General features: G+C 31.1%; 1 protein-coding gene across 1 annotated transcript; it reads right to left on the bottom strand.

Moving 5' to 3' along the window:
* Positions 1–4,328: 4,328 nt before the first annotated feature.
* LOC148308228 (inhibitor of growth protein 2) lies at positions 4,329–11,199 on the bottom strand. Its single transcript, XM_088262152.1, has 5 exons — positions 10,945–11,199; positions 10,643–10,864; positions 9,041–9,256; positions 8,101–8,331; positions 4,329–6,304 (listed from the first exon to the last, which is right to left on the bottom strand). The coding sequence occupies exons 1-5, from the start codon at positions 11,078–11,080 to the stop codon at positions 5,970–5,972; spliced, it is 1,140 nt and encodes a 379-aa protein (XP_088118278.1). The 5' UTR covers positions 11,081–11,199; the 3' UTR covers positions 4,329–5,969.
* Positions 11,200–13,611: the final 2,412 nt, after the last annotated feature.

The following is a 13,611-nucleotide window of genomic DNA, read 5'->3' as shown; positions in this document are numbered from 1 at the left end:
ATTGTAAATTTTTTGTTTGCTCCTTTTCTGCTGGATATATTTAAATAAGTAATACGTATACTTAGTTAAAACATGATAAAAACCAAAAAATAATATTATAGCATTTAGTATGATGTTTTTATCAGTAATATTGGTGGTTCATTTTTATTCATTTTGTAAGACGCACATGTGTTATTTTGAATCGTATTAGTAAAATACTTTAAGCAGCTAAATTGATAATGTAATTTTAATGCGTTCTTAAGTGATAATAATATAATGTATCATATTTTATTAAAAAAAATTATCTTGTGTACACAAAAAATTTAATTATATTGAAAACCTATAAACCATTGAATATTATTATCAGTTTAAAAATGTATTTTGCATTTTAACCACACTACCGCATATCTCTTTATGTGAAGGTTTTTCACATATGCATGCAGTTATTTAGAGAGACTTAACACAGATGAAGAACTCGTAGGAAGGCAATAAAGAAGTATTGGACTTACGACCTGTTATTGGCTGGTTAGAGTGATTATCTTAAATAGTATTCACCATTCTCTTCCAGAATGAACATTCATACAATTTACTGTACTTTTATATATCTGTATTAACTGAAGATTTAATATTTAAAAAATTAAGTAGTATGGAAGATCATCATTCATGGGTAGACTGGCGAATGTCGCATAGTGTATAAAGTGATCACTAAAACCAATCAATGACCGGTTTGAAGCTTTATAAATACTTGAACTCCATATTCCCTTGCCACAAAGTGCTTTGTTTCTGTTGAGTACCGCAATAAATTGATTTCAATATGTATTTGTGTACAAAGATTAGGACATCTCTCATAATATACCTACTTCTTCTTTTATTTCATGCAGATAGCGTAGTTAAAATATGCAAAATGCATTAATAAAAGGTTTGAAAAGAGACAAGAACAAAATGCACTCGGGGTATGAATTTATTTAACCCCGTGACAAATACCATGGAGGTATAGACATTATAATAAAATTTTCATTGTGTGTATGTAATTTGTACTTACATATTTAATATATAGTGCATGAAATCTTTGTATATATATATATAGGGTTTAACCCATTATCATTAGAATTGGAGAGAACAAGGATGTACAGTAATCCCTTGTCGAAATTCTAAACACAAACAAGAACCAACTGACAAAAACAAGGAATATGTTTGCAAATGTTTCCATTCTATGCAGTGGAAGATTTTTAATGTATAGAATAAACAAATAAACCTGAATCAAAATTATCATCTATATCTTAAAAAAGTAATGTACGTATAAATGAAATATATTTAGGGAAGACAGATAAGAGGCCATTACTGTGCTTGATAGAGCTTTTATTGTTAAAAAAATATATATTGAATTCCGTTTTTCTTTTGTAATAAATGAAATGTCACCAAACTCAATATAATTTGTTTAAATTACGCTGAATGTGCAGAAATAATGAAAATGATGTTAAAATACGTGGTTGAGGTAATAAGAACACTTGGGTGAATGCACACAAAGCACTCAATCTTGTTATTTATTCAAAATACTTAGTATTTTCCGTGGAATTAATATAATATATTTATGTATTATATTAATATATGTATGCAATATCATTAGTGGAATATTTTTCTGATTATCTGTGTTAGGTGTCAGTATTCACGTTGAAGTAGACATGGATTTGGGGATAGAAGGTACGGATATATCATATACATACCGAATTGCACCAAAAGCTTAACTTTGGATGCGTTAAATTTTCTGGCAGTTGATAAATAGGATATTATTGTCAAACTTGCGCTAGTATAAGTTTCAATTTCGACTCTGGTAAAATAGTTTTATTTCACGCTGGGAGCACTAGCACGTGTGTTTGTTTGACATGAGAGGAATTATATTTACAATGGTGCCATTCTTACAACGAAAATGGCATCAGATTATTTTCAAAACTGAGGCGGCTGCATTTCTTTTTAAATCTTAAGTGCAATAATAATGAAAGGGTATATTATGGTAGATTTTATGAAATAACCCAGGAATTATGGTTGTATTTGCATTTGCATATATTTTTTAAACACCTTGAATTTGCCTTCATTTTTCTTTATGGAGTAGGTTTTCTCTTGTATTCAGAATAGCAGAATAATATTTTTACAGTAATAACTGCAATGAGATTATTTATAAATCTAATATATATTATGTATTACCAATATCTAGGCAATGCTCTGTATTTCAGAAAATATGATCTCTTATATTTAATGTTATTTCTATTCAATAAATCTTTATGTTACGAGACATTAAAAAAAATTGTACCTATACGCAGCAGGAATAAAATGATTCTTGTATTGATTATAAATATGTAAATTGACTATGCATTGCATTCTATTTTAGCTAGTAATGTACCCTATGTTACAGTTTATTAAAGCCATGGTGTTCGAAATATTGTTTTTATTTGCTGTATTGATACCTCAGATTTTATCTTCGGAATTGGAAGCCTCATTGAAGAAGAGATTTTATATGCACACACACACATGCATAAATTTTCTTTTCACAAAGGTACTTAAGGGGATATTCGCTAACACAGACTTCAAAAGGCGAGTGTTTTTGCCTAGAATTTTCACTCATGAATTACATGAAATTATAGTAACTTTAAACATAAAGAGTAAATCCACTCACAAGTAGGCATAGGCTATGAAACTTTTAAAGTTGAAGCCTGAGTAGGGACATGATAAACGGTGTTGCATAAGCCGTAGCTAGATTTCAGAGTCACTTGGACGTTAGGTAATTCAAAAAAAAAAAAAAACACAGACTTCATTCCACCAGAGAGGTCACATGTCTGATCATGCCAATTTAAAAAAAAAAATATCCAAAAATGTATCTTGGATTTTTTTTTCGAATATGTATATATAAATAAAAAATTTAACTCCTTACCTTTCAATAACTCACTTATGGTTTTCAAAACCATATAATTATTTCGAAGAAAAACTTGTTTTTTCAATGCATAAAGGGTGTTTTATGAAAAAAATCAATTATGTAAAATGTTACCTGGATTTAGAGAAAATGAAGTTGCGACTTAACGAGTACTGGGCCTTAAATCATAAATAATCAAATAGTATCACAAATTTCATAATGTATATATTACAACATATACATATCAAAAGAAAAAGTGGAAAAAAATAATAAAATAAAAATACTTAGATGTGCAATAATATTTATTTTATTATTAGTCAGACTCTAATACAATAATTATATATAGGTCACAAAAGAGTTCCAGTTATCTAACAAATATTAAAATACCTTAATTATGTACAAATATATATTCTCCATGAACATGACAAAACTAAAAGTGGTAGCTTTTCATTGAAAGTTTTTTTAAAAATAAAAAATCAAATACTAAACCCAACAATGTTTTCAGCAATACAATAATACATCTGTATAAACTTGGTTAATTAGAGATTAATAAATATAAATTGTTAAAAAAAATTCAAGACATTTCAATCTGCACATCGCGGAAATTGTTTAAAAAAATTGAGTTTAAATAAAAAAGTGATCACATAAACATGGTACAAAAAATTTACACGTCGCCTCACTAAGCCACTCCGATAAGATGCTATTGATAAAATCAGTGACATCTTCTCTAATTCACACACAAGATAGTTCATCATTTCATATGCAGTTTAGACTATATTTGATGACTTAGTTCCATAGAGCTACAAATGGGATTTGGTAAGTAATGGCATCTTGACTTGTATCTTTATATGAAAAAGAAATCGTTTACTGGTTTCAAAAAGAAACTATGTACATATATCTATTGAGAATTTAATAAGTATATAATAAATGTATAATTAATTTTATTTAATCCTGTATTTTGTTTGATTTTATATCTTGAGTGGCTTGTGCAATTGGCAATGAACTGTCCCGCTGATTGACTTAGAATGTACACTTACAAAAGGAAATAAGACAAGCCGTTCCAGCTAGGACGGTGAGGGAAGGAATTGGCTTCCAAATTTAGAAAACATTCCAAGTTCATTGGATTATTCTGAAAAAAAAAAACTATCTCGGAATGCCTATAAACATGACATCTGTCTTATTGGAGTCGCTTGGTGGAATTTCTCGTGGAATGGGTTCGAGTAAATGATGCAAGATAGTTATAAAAAGATTCCCAAAATAAACACTCAGGTTATACTTTCAATATATACATAGAATATTTTTTCAATTGTGTGGAATCTATCATAAAAAAATAAACAAATTTAAATTTGTATTGGACATTTGAAAATAAATAATTAGATACAGCAGTAATATGAAAACAAAACAACAGAAATTCCCTACAGTGAAGAAATATTCAAAGAATTGCTTTTTTTAATATTTTTTTATTTTAATTAAAAGTTGGAATGAGATAAAATTTATTTTAATTTTTTATTTATATGTAAATTATATTTTCTCAAAAGAAACAAAAAAAAATATACATTTTCAACAAGTTTAATGTATGATTTTAAATATGTTTTATTTATTGTTTCGGCATTCACTTTGTGGTAAGACATTATGAAATTGTAAATGAAAACACTCGATTTTTTACCACTTGAGTTATATTTATTTTAACTAACTTACCCCCCCCCCCAACCTCCTCATTACAGTACAGATAATTATTTATGCTTTAGTTTATATTCAGACCTGAAAATGAAAGCATCTTTAGCTTCCGAAACTAGTCATTAAAATAAATTTAACTCAAGTGGCAAAAAACAAGTGTTTTCATTTACAATTTGAAATATGCATCTATTTTTTATCTTTGTTTAATAAGAGTACAATAGACTCATGATTAAATATTTAAGATTACATTGACTGGGTTCCGATTTTTTCAAAAACCTTTTTTTCTTTAGATCAGATTACAGACCACTCTGCAAAATATGAAGACTTCCCTAATTTGTGTAAACGTATATACATATTAATACATGAATGAGAAAATAAGTATTCAATGAAATGAAAAAAAAAGAATTCGATGGTGTCCACGTATATCCACATATATATTAACAATTTTTATGTCATTAAGAGAGCGTATCAACTGTCACAGTAAGGACAAATAAAACAATAATAAAATTATACTGATGATGTAACAAAACAACTTTATCTGCGATAGCGTATTACTGTTGTAAAAACAATGAAATTTGCAATATTTTTAGTGTACCCATATCATTATTTACAAATCTGGGTTAAACATCGTGTTTTCAAGCGTCTTTTAGTATGTAAAATAATTCTGAAAGAATGTTAAATATGTTTTAAGAAGGCCCCTGCTAATAAAATTAAAAAAACTCAACCACAAATGGTGACGAGAACTAGCACGTGAAAGGTATCAACTGAAGGATAAATAAAACTTCTGATGTTTAAGTAGTGTGGTTGTCAATTATGAGAAGAATGTTACACATTTATAAAGTGATCACTTAAAACAGCTTATGATAGGTCGTAAACCCTGTATATACCCAGACTTCCAGATTTTTCTTAATCTATGTTGAGATATCGATGAAGATATTGTAATAATTTATGTCTTCAAATAGCTCTCTTATTTATTTGGATGCTAATGAATATAAAATCAATGCGCTTCAGCTTGTAATGTTGTTTTGTCCAGAAGTGTTAACACATTTGGGACAGGAAAGGTATTTCTACCCGTTCGGTCAATTAACGATTAAGGATGGGAAGGGTATTTTTACCTTCCGCGTCGGCCTCACTTCAAAGGCAGAAAAAAGGAATTATTTAATGTTTTTTATATGAATCTTATGTAACACTCTTTGTAAAGGCCTTAACTATACGTATAAAATTATCAAGCCAGTGATCCGCAGGCGTAAAAACACTCGTCCGAAATGTGTTAATACAGTATGATCTCTATGTTCTAGCACATCACATGTTCCAGAAATTGTAATATTTTTAAGGATATAAGTAGGGACCGTCAAGTTCTTCGCGAGGAGATAATTGGAACCCTGATGCAAGTACAGAGTAATTAATACTACGCCTTCTCTTCCTTTTCCTTATTGTATCGCTCCAACTCCTTGAGGAACTGGGACTTGGGCTTCATCACGTTGGGACGGTCTCCGCGGCACTTGGGGCAGAACCACTTGCCCTTGGGCTTGGTGGTGAGCGACACGCACGAGAAGTGGAACCACTCGATAGGACACAGATCATTGTCACACAGAATCATCTCGCCGAAGGAGATTTGATCACAGAGGCAGTAGGTAGGTTCGTCCGGATCTATCGGGTCTGGATCTTCGGGGGGCGGAGTCTCGTCGCGCTGTGAGCTCTGGACCGTTTGCCGGGCCTTGCGTTTCTTTTTCTTCCCCGTGCCTGAAACACCACAAATTATATAAAAACAAATAATAAAAAAATATATGAGAAACTCAACTATTATCGTATAAGTGGATATAGGCGTAATACTAACTCCTTCCAGTGAATCATAATAGTTATTATAACATTTAAAAATATATATTGATATATATATATATGTATATAAATTAATATCAATCGAGCATTTAAAAAAATCACATGACGATCGGTACTACTCTTATTGATAAAAAAAAGTGGGATATAAAAGATTGGAACTCGAGACATTTAAATGGAAATATATACATAGTGTATATGTAAAAGTTATAAACACTAGATCTGCATATTAAGAAATATGTATAAAAACATAATAAATAAACACAAAACAGCTGGCTTTTTAAATTGTGATGTTTTAGGCTGCACTTGTGCATGAAAAAAATAATGAAATGTTAAAAAAAGGATTAGCCATTCGTCTAAAAAAATTAACAGAAAAAGCGCAATCTATTTTCATTCAAAAATATTTATTTTGTGAGCTATTTTGAAATAAGCATGTCTTCCGTTATAATAGGAGTCAAATTGTGGCAGAGTGGGGGATCGAATCACGAATCTTAAGATCAGAAGTCTGCGATACTACCATGGGACCACAACCTATTCATATTAATTTAAAAGTAATCAAAACTACAATTTATTCATACAAATTTTAAAGTAATATAAACCACAACCTCTTCATACCAATTTATAACATTGTATAGATGTCATTAACATGCTGTTTCAAAAATGAATAAAACGTTAATGTAAATATTCCTTAAAATATTATGTAAGAGAGTCCATCACAACACAGTGGTACTTTGAGGCATAGTACTGGTACGTTAGTACCACTCTACAGGTTAATAAATAGAACTTTGAATGCTACTAAGTGTTATTTGCTAGCAAATATTACATTTATGGGATATTATACACCTTAAAATAAATTAAACAAATTAGAAATTTAGAAAAAATTGAGTCACATATCTTGCAACATCTTCTATGTAACCAGAAGTATGTATTGTGTTCATTATAGATGCATGGCATTACAAGAAATGTAACTTTATTTATCCAAATTTTAAATTTGGTCATTTGATTATTGAGCGTGCGATTCTTTTTTTTTTCCATATATTTGGCAATTATGGTTGTAATCAGGTAAAATAGAAAATGAATTTAAAAAATGGACATAAGATTCTTGAAGTACATAAATATTTTAACACACTGTTAGCGGGAAATGCTTTAAGTCTTTTACATACTGTTCGTAGAGAATGAAAGACGCTTTTAAGCGTTCTATTTGCTTACTTTTGGTAAAGCGCGAGATGCCAAAAAACATTGTACATATCGGAATTGGGTTTGTGGTTACTATAAATTAGGTTACTTGTGATACTAATTAGGGTCAGAATTGATGAAAAAACCACCTGACAACAATGTTTTAACACACTTCAGACGGGAAAGTATTTTTACCAGTTCGGTTGATTCATGCTTAAGGACGGGAAGGGTATTTTTACTTTCTGCGCCGGCCTCATGTCAAAGTCAGAAAAGAAGGAATTACATATTTAATGTTTTTATATTAATACATATTATGTACCAATCTCTTAACATGCAAATAATTATCAAATCCCGGCACCAGCGGTCCGCAGACGTAAAAACCACCTGTTTGAAATGTGTTAATATAATTATAGTAAAAAGGGTTTGTCACATCACTAGGTAGAATTGCGAGGTAGCTAATCTTTGCGTGACAAAATAACTTGTGGGTGGATGGTGTTTACAAATCATATATAAAAAAGCTTTCTAACCTAACTTCCCAGCCCCCGTTTTCTTACTAGATCCGGTACTCTGGTTGCCCCTCTGCGGGGGGTCGGGTGGCGGTGGCGGGGGAGGGGGCGGCGGCGCAGGGGGCTCCCTCTCCAGCGCCCCCCGCATCTCCCCGCCACCCCGGCTGTCTGACGGGCCGTTGCCGCGGTCGTTCTCGTTACTTGATATGCCGTCGGTGCGACTGCGACGGGCGCGTTTTGATGCCCGTTCTCCTGGGAAGAGCAAAAAGATGAGTAAACGAGGGAACTAAATATTTTTTAAAAATAAAAATAAATATTTTCTTCCATCAGGGATTTGAGTACTGATACTTGACACATTGTTTGCGGGAAACGCTTAAAAGCATCTTTTACATACTGTTGAAGAGACGCTTTTAAGTGTTAGGTACATGAGTAAAGAAGATAGCACAATGATTAGTACATCGTATATGTAAAACTACAAAAAATGTTTGAAGTGTGTGAATAGTGCTATGGTGGTGACGGATAGTATTAATATTATGGCTATATTATTTCGAGCAGTAAAAAGACTTTGTTTCTTGATACACTCACATTTTTACTAACCAACTAGTTTCGGCAACAACCTGTTGCCCTGGTTGCCATGACTTGAGTCATAAATTAAACCCTGAAGAGGGCAACAGGTTGTTGCTGAAACTAGTTGGTTAATAAAAATGTGAGTGGATAAAAAAAAAATCTTTTTATTTCTCAAAATAATATATCAATATGATCCACAAAGTTAATACTTTCAATATTCAAAACATAGTATTATGGTTGTTTGGTGCTGTTGTAGTGATTGTCCTGACGAAGAGACGGGTACGTCTCGTAACCAGTAGACATAAAGATCTCGGCTAATGAGTGAGATACTTATATTACTAACATTTTTGTAAAAAAATATAAAAGAAATAATTGATAAATAATTATGACAAACCTGTTCTGTCTTTATCCCTGTCCCTGTCCCTGTCGTGATTGTGTGGGGGGCTGGCGGGGGTCCTCGCTGCGTTCCCAGAGCCTCCGTTGTTTGCCCCTCCAGACTGCAGGCCCCCGTTGCCTCCAGAATTATTGTTGCACGAATCCTTCACTGATGAGGGAGGATCTACCGACATGGAATCCTCTTTGACGCTGTTGCCATTGCCATAATGAGATTCTGGAATTAACAAGATATCAGATTAGGCAACAATAAAACAAAGAGTATCCAACTTAGTTTACTAAAGACCTTATACAATTAATCAGTTGAAAGAAACTGCTACATAAAACATCCAAAGAACAGCTTAACAGCTACTCAACTATACATCAATAATTTTGTGAATTATTTCATAAAAACGCACCGTTCTTATTGTTTTTATATTAAATTGTAAAAGGCCCTTGTGCCGTATAAATAAATTACATACTATATATATTTTTGGCATATTATGTTTACATATTTTTATTTCTTTCACTCTCTTATTAGTTTATTATTTTTAATTTCATTGTATAAAAAAATGTTGTAAAACATATAGGGCTGACTAAGTATTGCACCTACCACTTAGTCAAGCTGGAATAAAGAGTTATTATTATTATTAGTATTATTATAAATAAATAATAAAATATATTGAAATTGTGGCATTGGTGTCATATCATCCATTCAAACCCTTATCCGCACCCGATGGTGCATAGGGCACTGCATCATATAAACGCAGTGTTATCTTGATCATTAACATATGAAGGAAAATTGGCCAGCCCTCCACTTCAGGGTAGTATTGAGTGAAAAATTACTGTGAAAAAATCACTTATATTTATATCAACCCCCCCCGGGAATCGAACCCGGGACCTCCAGAATGGTAGCCGAGCGAGCTGACTATTACACTACGCAGGCGGACAATGGTGGCTATAGGTATAAGTAAATAAGAATGGCCTGATAGATTATAATAACTTTAAAATTACTGTTTTAGTCCTGTTTGACATATATTTTAAATCTGGAATTGCACCATTTGACACAAAAAAAAATAATTGTGAACTAATTTGAGTTTGAATAAGTGACATGTTATTTTTTTATGCATTTTTAAAGGCATTAATAAAAAAAATATTTTGAATAAAATCAGCTAAATTACACAAAAAACTTCTCTTATTTGAGTTATTTTCTCCGATATCATACATCTCACTTGTATCTAAGAAATGGTAAACAATAATATAATAATTCTTATGAGTTCGTCCAGCTCATTTTTTTTATGAATTTAAGAGTAAAAAATAAATGACTATTTTTTTTATTTTTTCTTTGAAATAGCCACATCATTCAAACATTAAAAGAAAAGAGTTTAACCAAAAAATTTATAGCGGCAACGCCATAGTATACAGCCACTTCACATGTTACTTTTTTGGTATATATAATATGAATATGAGGCTTTGAATAATTATGAATTGCATTACAATTTCATAAAGCGATTAAATATTTTTATAAGAATATGAATTATAAAAAGTTAAACATGCGTAGCATATTGAAGATATCCAAAATTTGTGTCGATGTCTAAAAATAGAAAATCTTTTTAGTACTAACCCAAAGTTCTGTAATCCTGGTCAAGTTGCCGAGATTTGTTATCGATGAGGTCTTGAATAATTTGCACAAGTTGTAATTTCTCATCACCTAATTCTTGGGCGGCAATCAACGATTGCCGTGTTCTGAATAAAGCACGAGCTCTTTTGTTGGCGCGATTCGTACTTGGATCATCTTTCGGTATCATACAGCTATTCAGGTTATTCTCTACGTCCCTTATACACGCTAAAACACAAAAACCGTATTAAAAACAACAATCCACGCGAATAATGAAAGAAATATGCGTAAATAAAACGTATGTTTACCTCTGTAACTGACATCTAGCTCTCGCATACGCGTCAAATGCCTTTGAAGATCGTCCGGTAAATTCTCAACGCAATCGAGATAGTTTTCCACATAAGTGGCTGAATGTAATGCCTCCACGGCCACTTGATTAAGCATTGTCCAATATTTTTACATATTTCTGTAATAATTAAGATTTCTTTGCATTACACAAAACTCCAAACGAATACAAGCCGATTTCGTTGTTGACAGGTTTGATTCATTCATATGACAACATTGAGATTTTTTATTTTAATTAACAGGTACCTGTTTGACTATCAGAGTAAATAGTACGTAATGGTTGCAAATTGTAAAATTTTTCAATTCAACTAAACATAAACATAAAATAAACTAATCCCACTATTTTGTGAAATGAAGAAATAAAGATATATTTTTATAAAACGATTTGCATAATAACAAATTTTAAGTATTTTTTTGTATTAGCAACACTTTCGCGCATGTGTAGTGAACCCTGTCGGTGAAATTTGAAAACAATTTCTGACCAATAAAATTCTCGGCGTGCATTGCATTTTGTTTGATTTTACGGGTGGTTCGCGAGTTTATTGTTCGGTGAATTAATAAAAAATTCTCGTCTTAATTTTCAAATATCGTTAATATTTCTTAACAATTAAGATGACTTCAACAAACATTTACGTCGGATTGTCCGAAAACGGCAAGAGCTGCATCAAGTAAGTGAAATATAAGTTTATTTTCCAAAAATGACAGTTTACTAACATTGTGATTGTTTATAATCGTTATTTGAATAGACTTTTATGGTTCTAGATATTAAAGATACAATTTATTACGTATTTTATGGTATTTGTATATTTTCAAATGACATTGAAAATAACGGATTATTTTTTAATGAACATCTGTTTTTTATTGTTGATAATTTGGGGGGCTTCTTGACCATTAAACGTACTTAAAATATATTTAATTTATTTTTATTATACATTCTACGCAATTACCTATAAAAAATATGATGTATTATGAAATAAATTAATCTTTAAATTTGACGTTTATCATGGAATCTTTTATAAAATATTCCATTTTGTTCTATTGTATTTGAATTATTTTCTGCATCACGCACTTTTTTCGTTTAATCTGCACTAGACGATTTGATAAGGAATTTTATGCATAATTTTTATAGTTACCACATAAAATGTCTTTTACGTAATTTTGGAATTTGAAACAAATAACGATGTTATTTGCCTGGATTTAAGAAAAAAATTCTATCGGAAACTCATTGCTTTCGAATTTGCATACTTAAGTTTATTTTTTTTCAAAACATATTACATACATAAGTCACATTCGTATATATAATATTCCCGATGAGTAATTTCTATTTCTCATTTATATTTTTGTATTTCTAGTATGTCCCTTTTGGTTGCATCATTCAATCAATTATTGTATTTAGAATTTTTTGATAAATAAATAGCACGTGTAATTAAATTAAAGGCGACATATCTGATTTTTTATTGTTGCGTGAGATAGAATTTGATAATAAAGAAAGAGGGCTATTATGATAGTTAAAATATAAGTAGGTATCTACCTATTTGAAAAAAAAACTGTTTATTTGTGAAAATATTAGAATCCGCATCTCAGAAAATGTATATAAATCGTGTGATCACGAACATACTTTTTATGTTTGCCATGCTTAAAATGGATAAAATTGCTCATTTTTTTATGGAATATTAGGAATCATAGTACATTATGTATTTACATGGGTATTTCAAGAGATTTTCTGTGATATCAAGGTATATCCACAATTTTTTTTTTGTTCAAAATAGACCGAGATTGAAAAACAGCCCAATTCTATTTAGGTATCCAGTATTATGATGCAATTTGTTCCTGCATTATTTCAAAAATAATATTATAGACATCTATCGATGCAGTATTAACACGAAAAAATACAATAAATCAAAGTGATCTATCCTGCACTTCGTGTTCTAACAGTTCAAGGGTAATATTCAATATAATTAGAGTAATATTATGTCGTATATATCGCATATAATACATAAGTAAATATTTATTTTCATTCCCCTAGGAATCGAACCCGTGACTTGTACAGTAGCTAAACGCGCTACCAGAGATCCTTCTGATATCTACCTGTTACTATAATCTCCAACTAACTAACCATCACGCCGTCTTCTCCATAGGGGTAGGCAGAGAGAATTCCGCACGTATTTTATTCGGCCAATGACCGGGTTTCGTCGTAACCGACATCACCATACTGCTGATGAAACCCGGTCACTGGTCAACTAAAATATGTGAGGCAAAAAACCGTATAAGTAATTGTTATTTTATGATATAAAATGCAGTTCCATCAAGAACTGTCGGTATAAAACCGGAATTATTATATACGTAAATAATATAAAACTTTTGAATTAAAATATTTTGTGGAAAGAACAAAATGTATACGTAATATTGTTTGGTTTGCACCGTTGTGGCAACAGAACTACATATGTATTGTACTTATTATCATGACTCGGATAAGATCAATAATGCTCGGGGAATAATATGATTTGGTAGCGGTTCCCTGCTTTTTTCCCCCAGGTGCAATTTGGATTCCTGTAATATTAATGGAGGGCTTTCGGAATAGGAGGGGAAAAAAACACGACAATATCTGGAAAATCGCTTATTTATGGGAT

Source organism: Brachycentrus maculatus, unplaced genomic scaffold (assembly GCF_059751285.1).
Source record: "Brachycentrus maculatus isolate JH-2025_06_01 unplaced genomic scaffold, ASM5975128v1 h1tg000173l, whole genome shotgun sequence".
NCBI classification, from domain to species: Eukaryota; Metazoa; Arthropoda; class Insecta; order Trichoptera; family Brachycentridae; genus Brachycentrus; species Brachycentrus maculatus.
Note: the sequence above shows the minus strand (reverse complement) of the source record. Positions and strands in the feature narration are given on the sequence as shown.

What these genes read in the sequence shown, in the direction of transcription:
- LOC148308228 (XM_088262152.1), bottom strand. Translation starts at nt 11,080, where the DNA reads ATGCTTAATCAAGTGGCCGTGGAGGCATTACATTCAGCCACTTATGTG. An exon ending in GCTAGATGTCAGTTACAGAG is followed by an intron (nt 10,865 to 10,944) that starts GTAAACATACGT and finishes TTTGTGTTTTAG; the next exon opens with CGTGTATAAGGGACGTAGAG. An exon ending in CCAGGATTACAGAACTTTGG is followed by an intron (nt 9,257 to 10,642) that starts GTTAGTACTAAA and finishes TGTTAATTCCAG; the next exon opens with AATCTCATTATGGCAATGGC.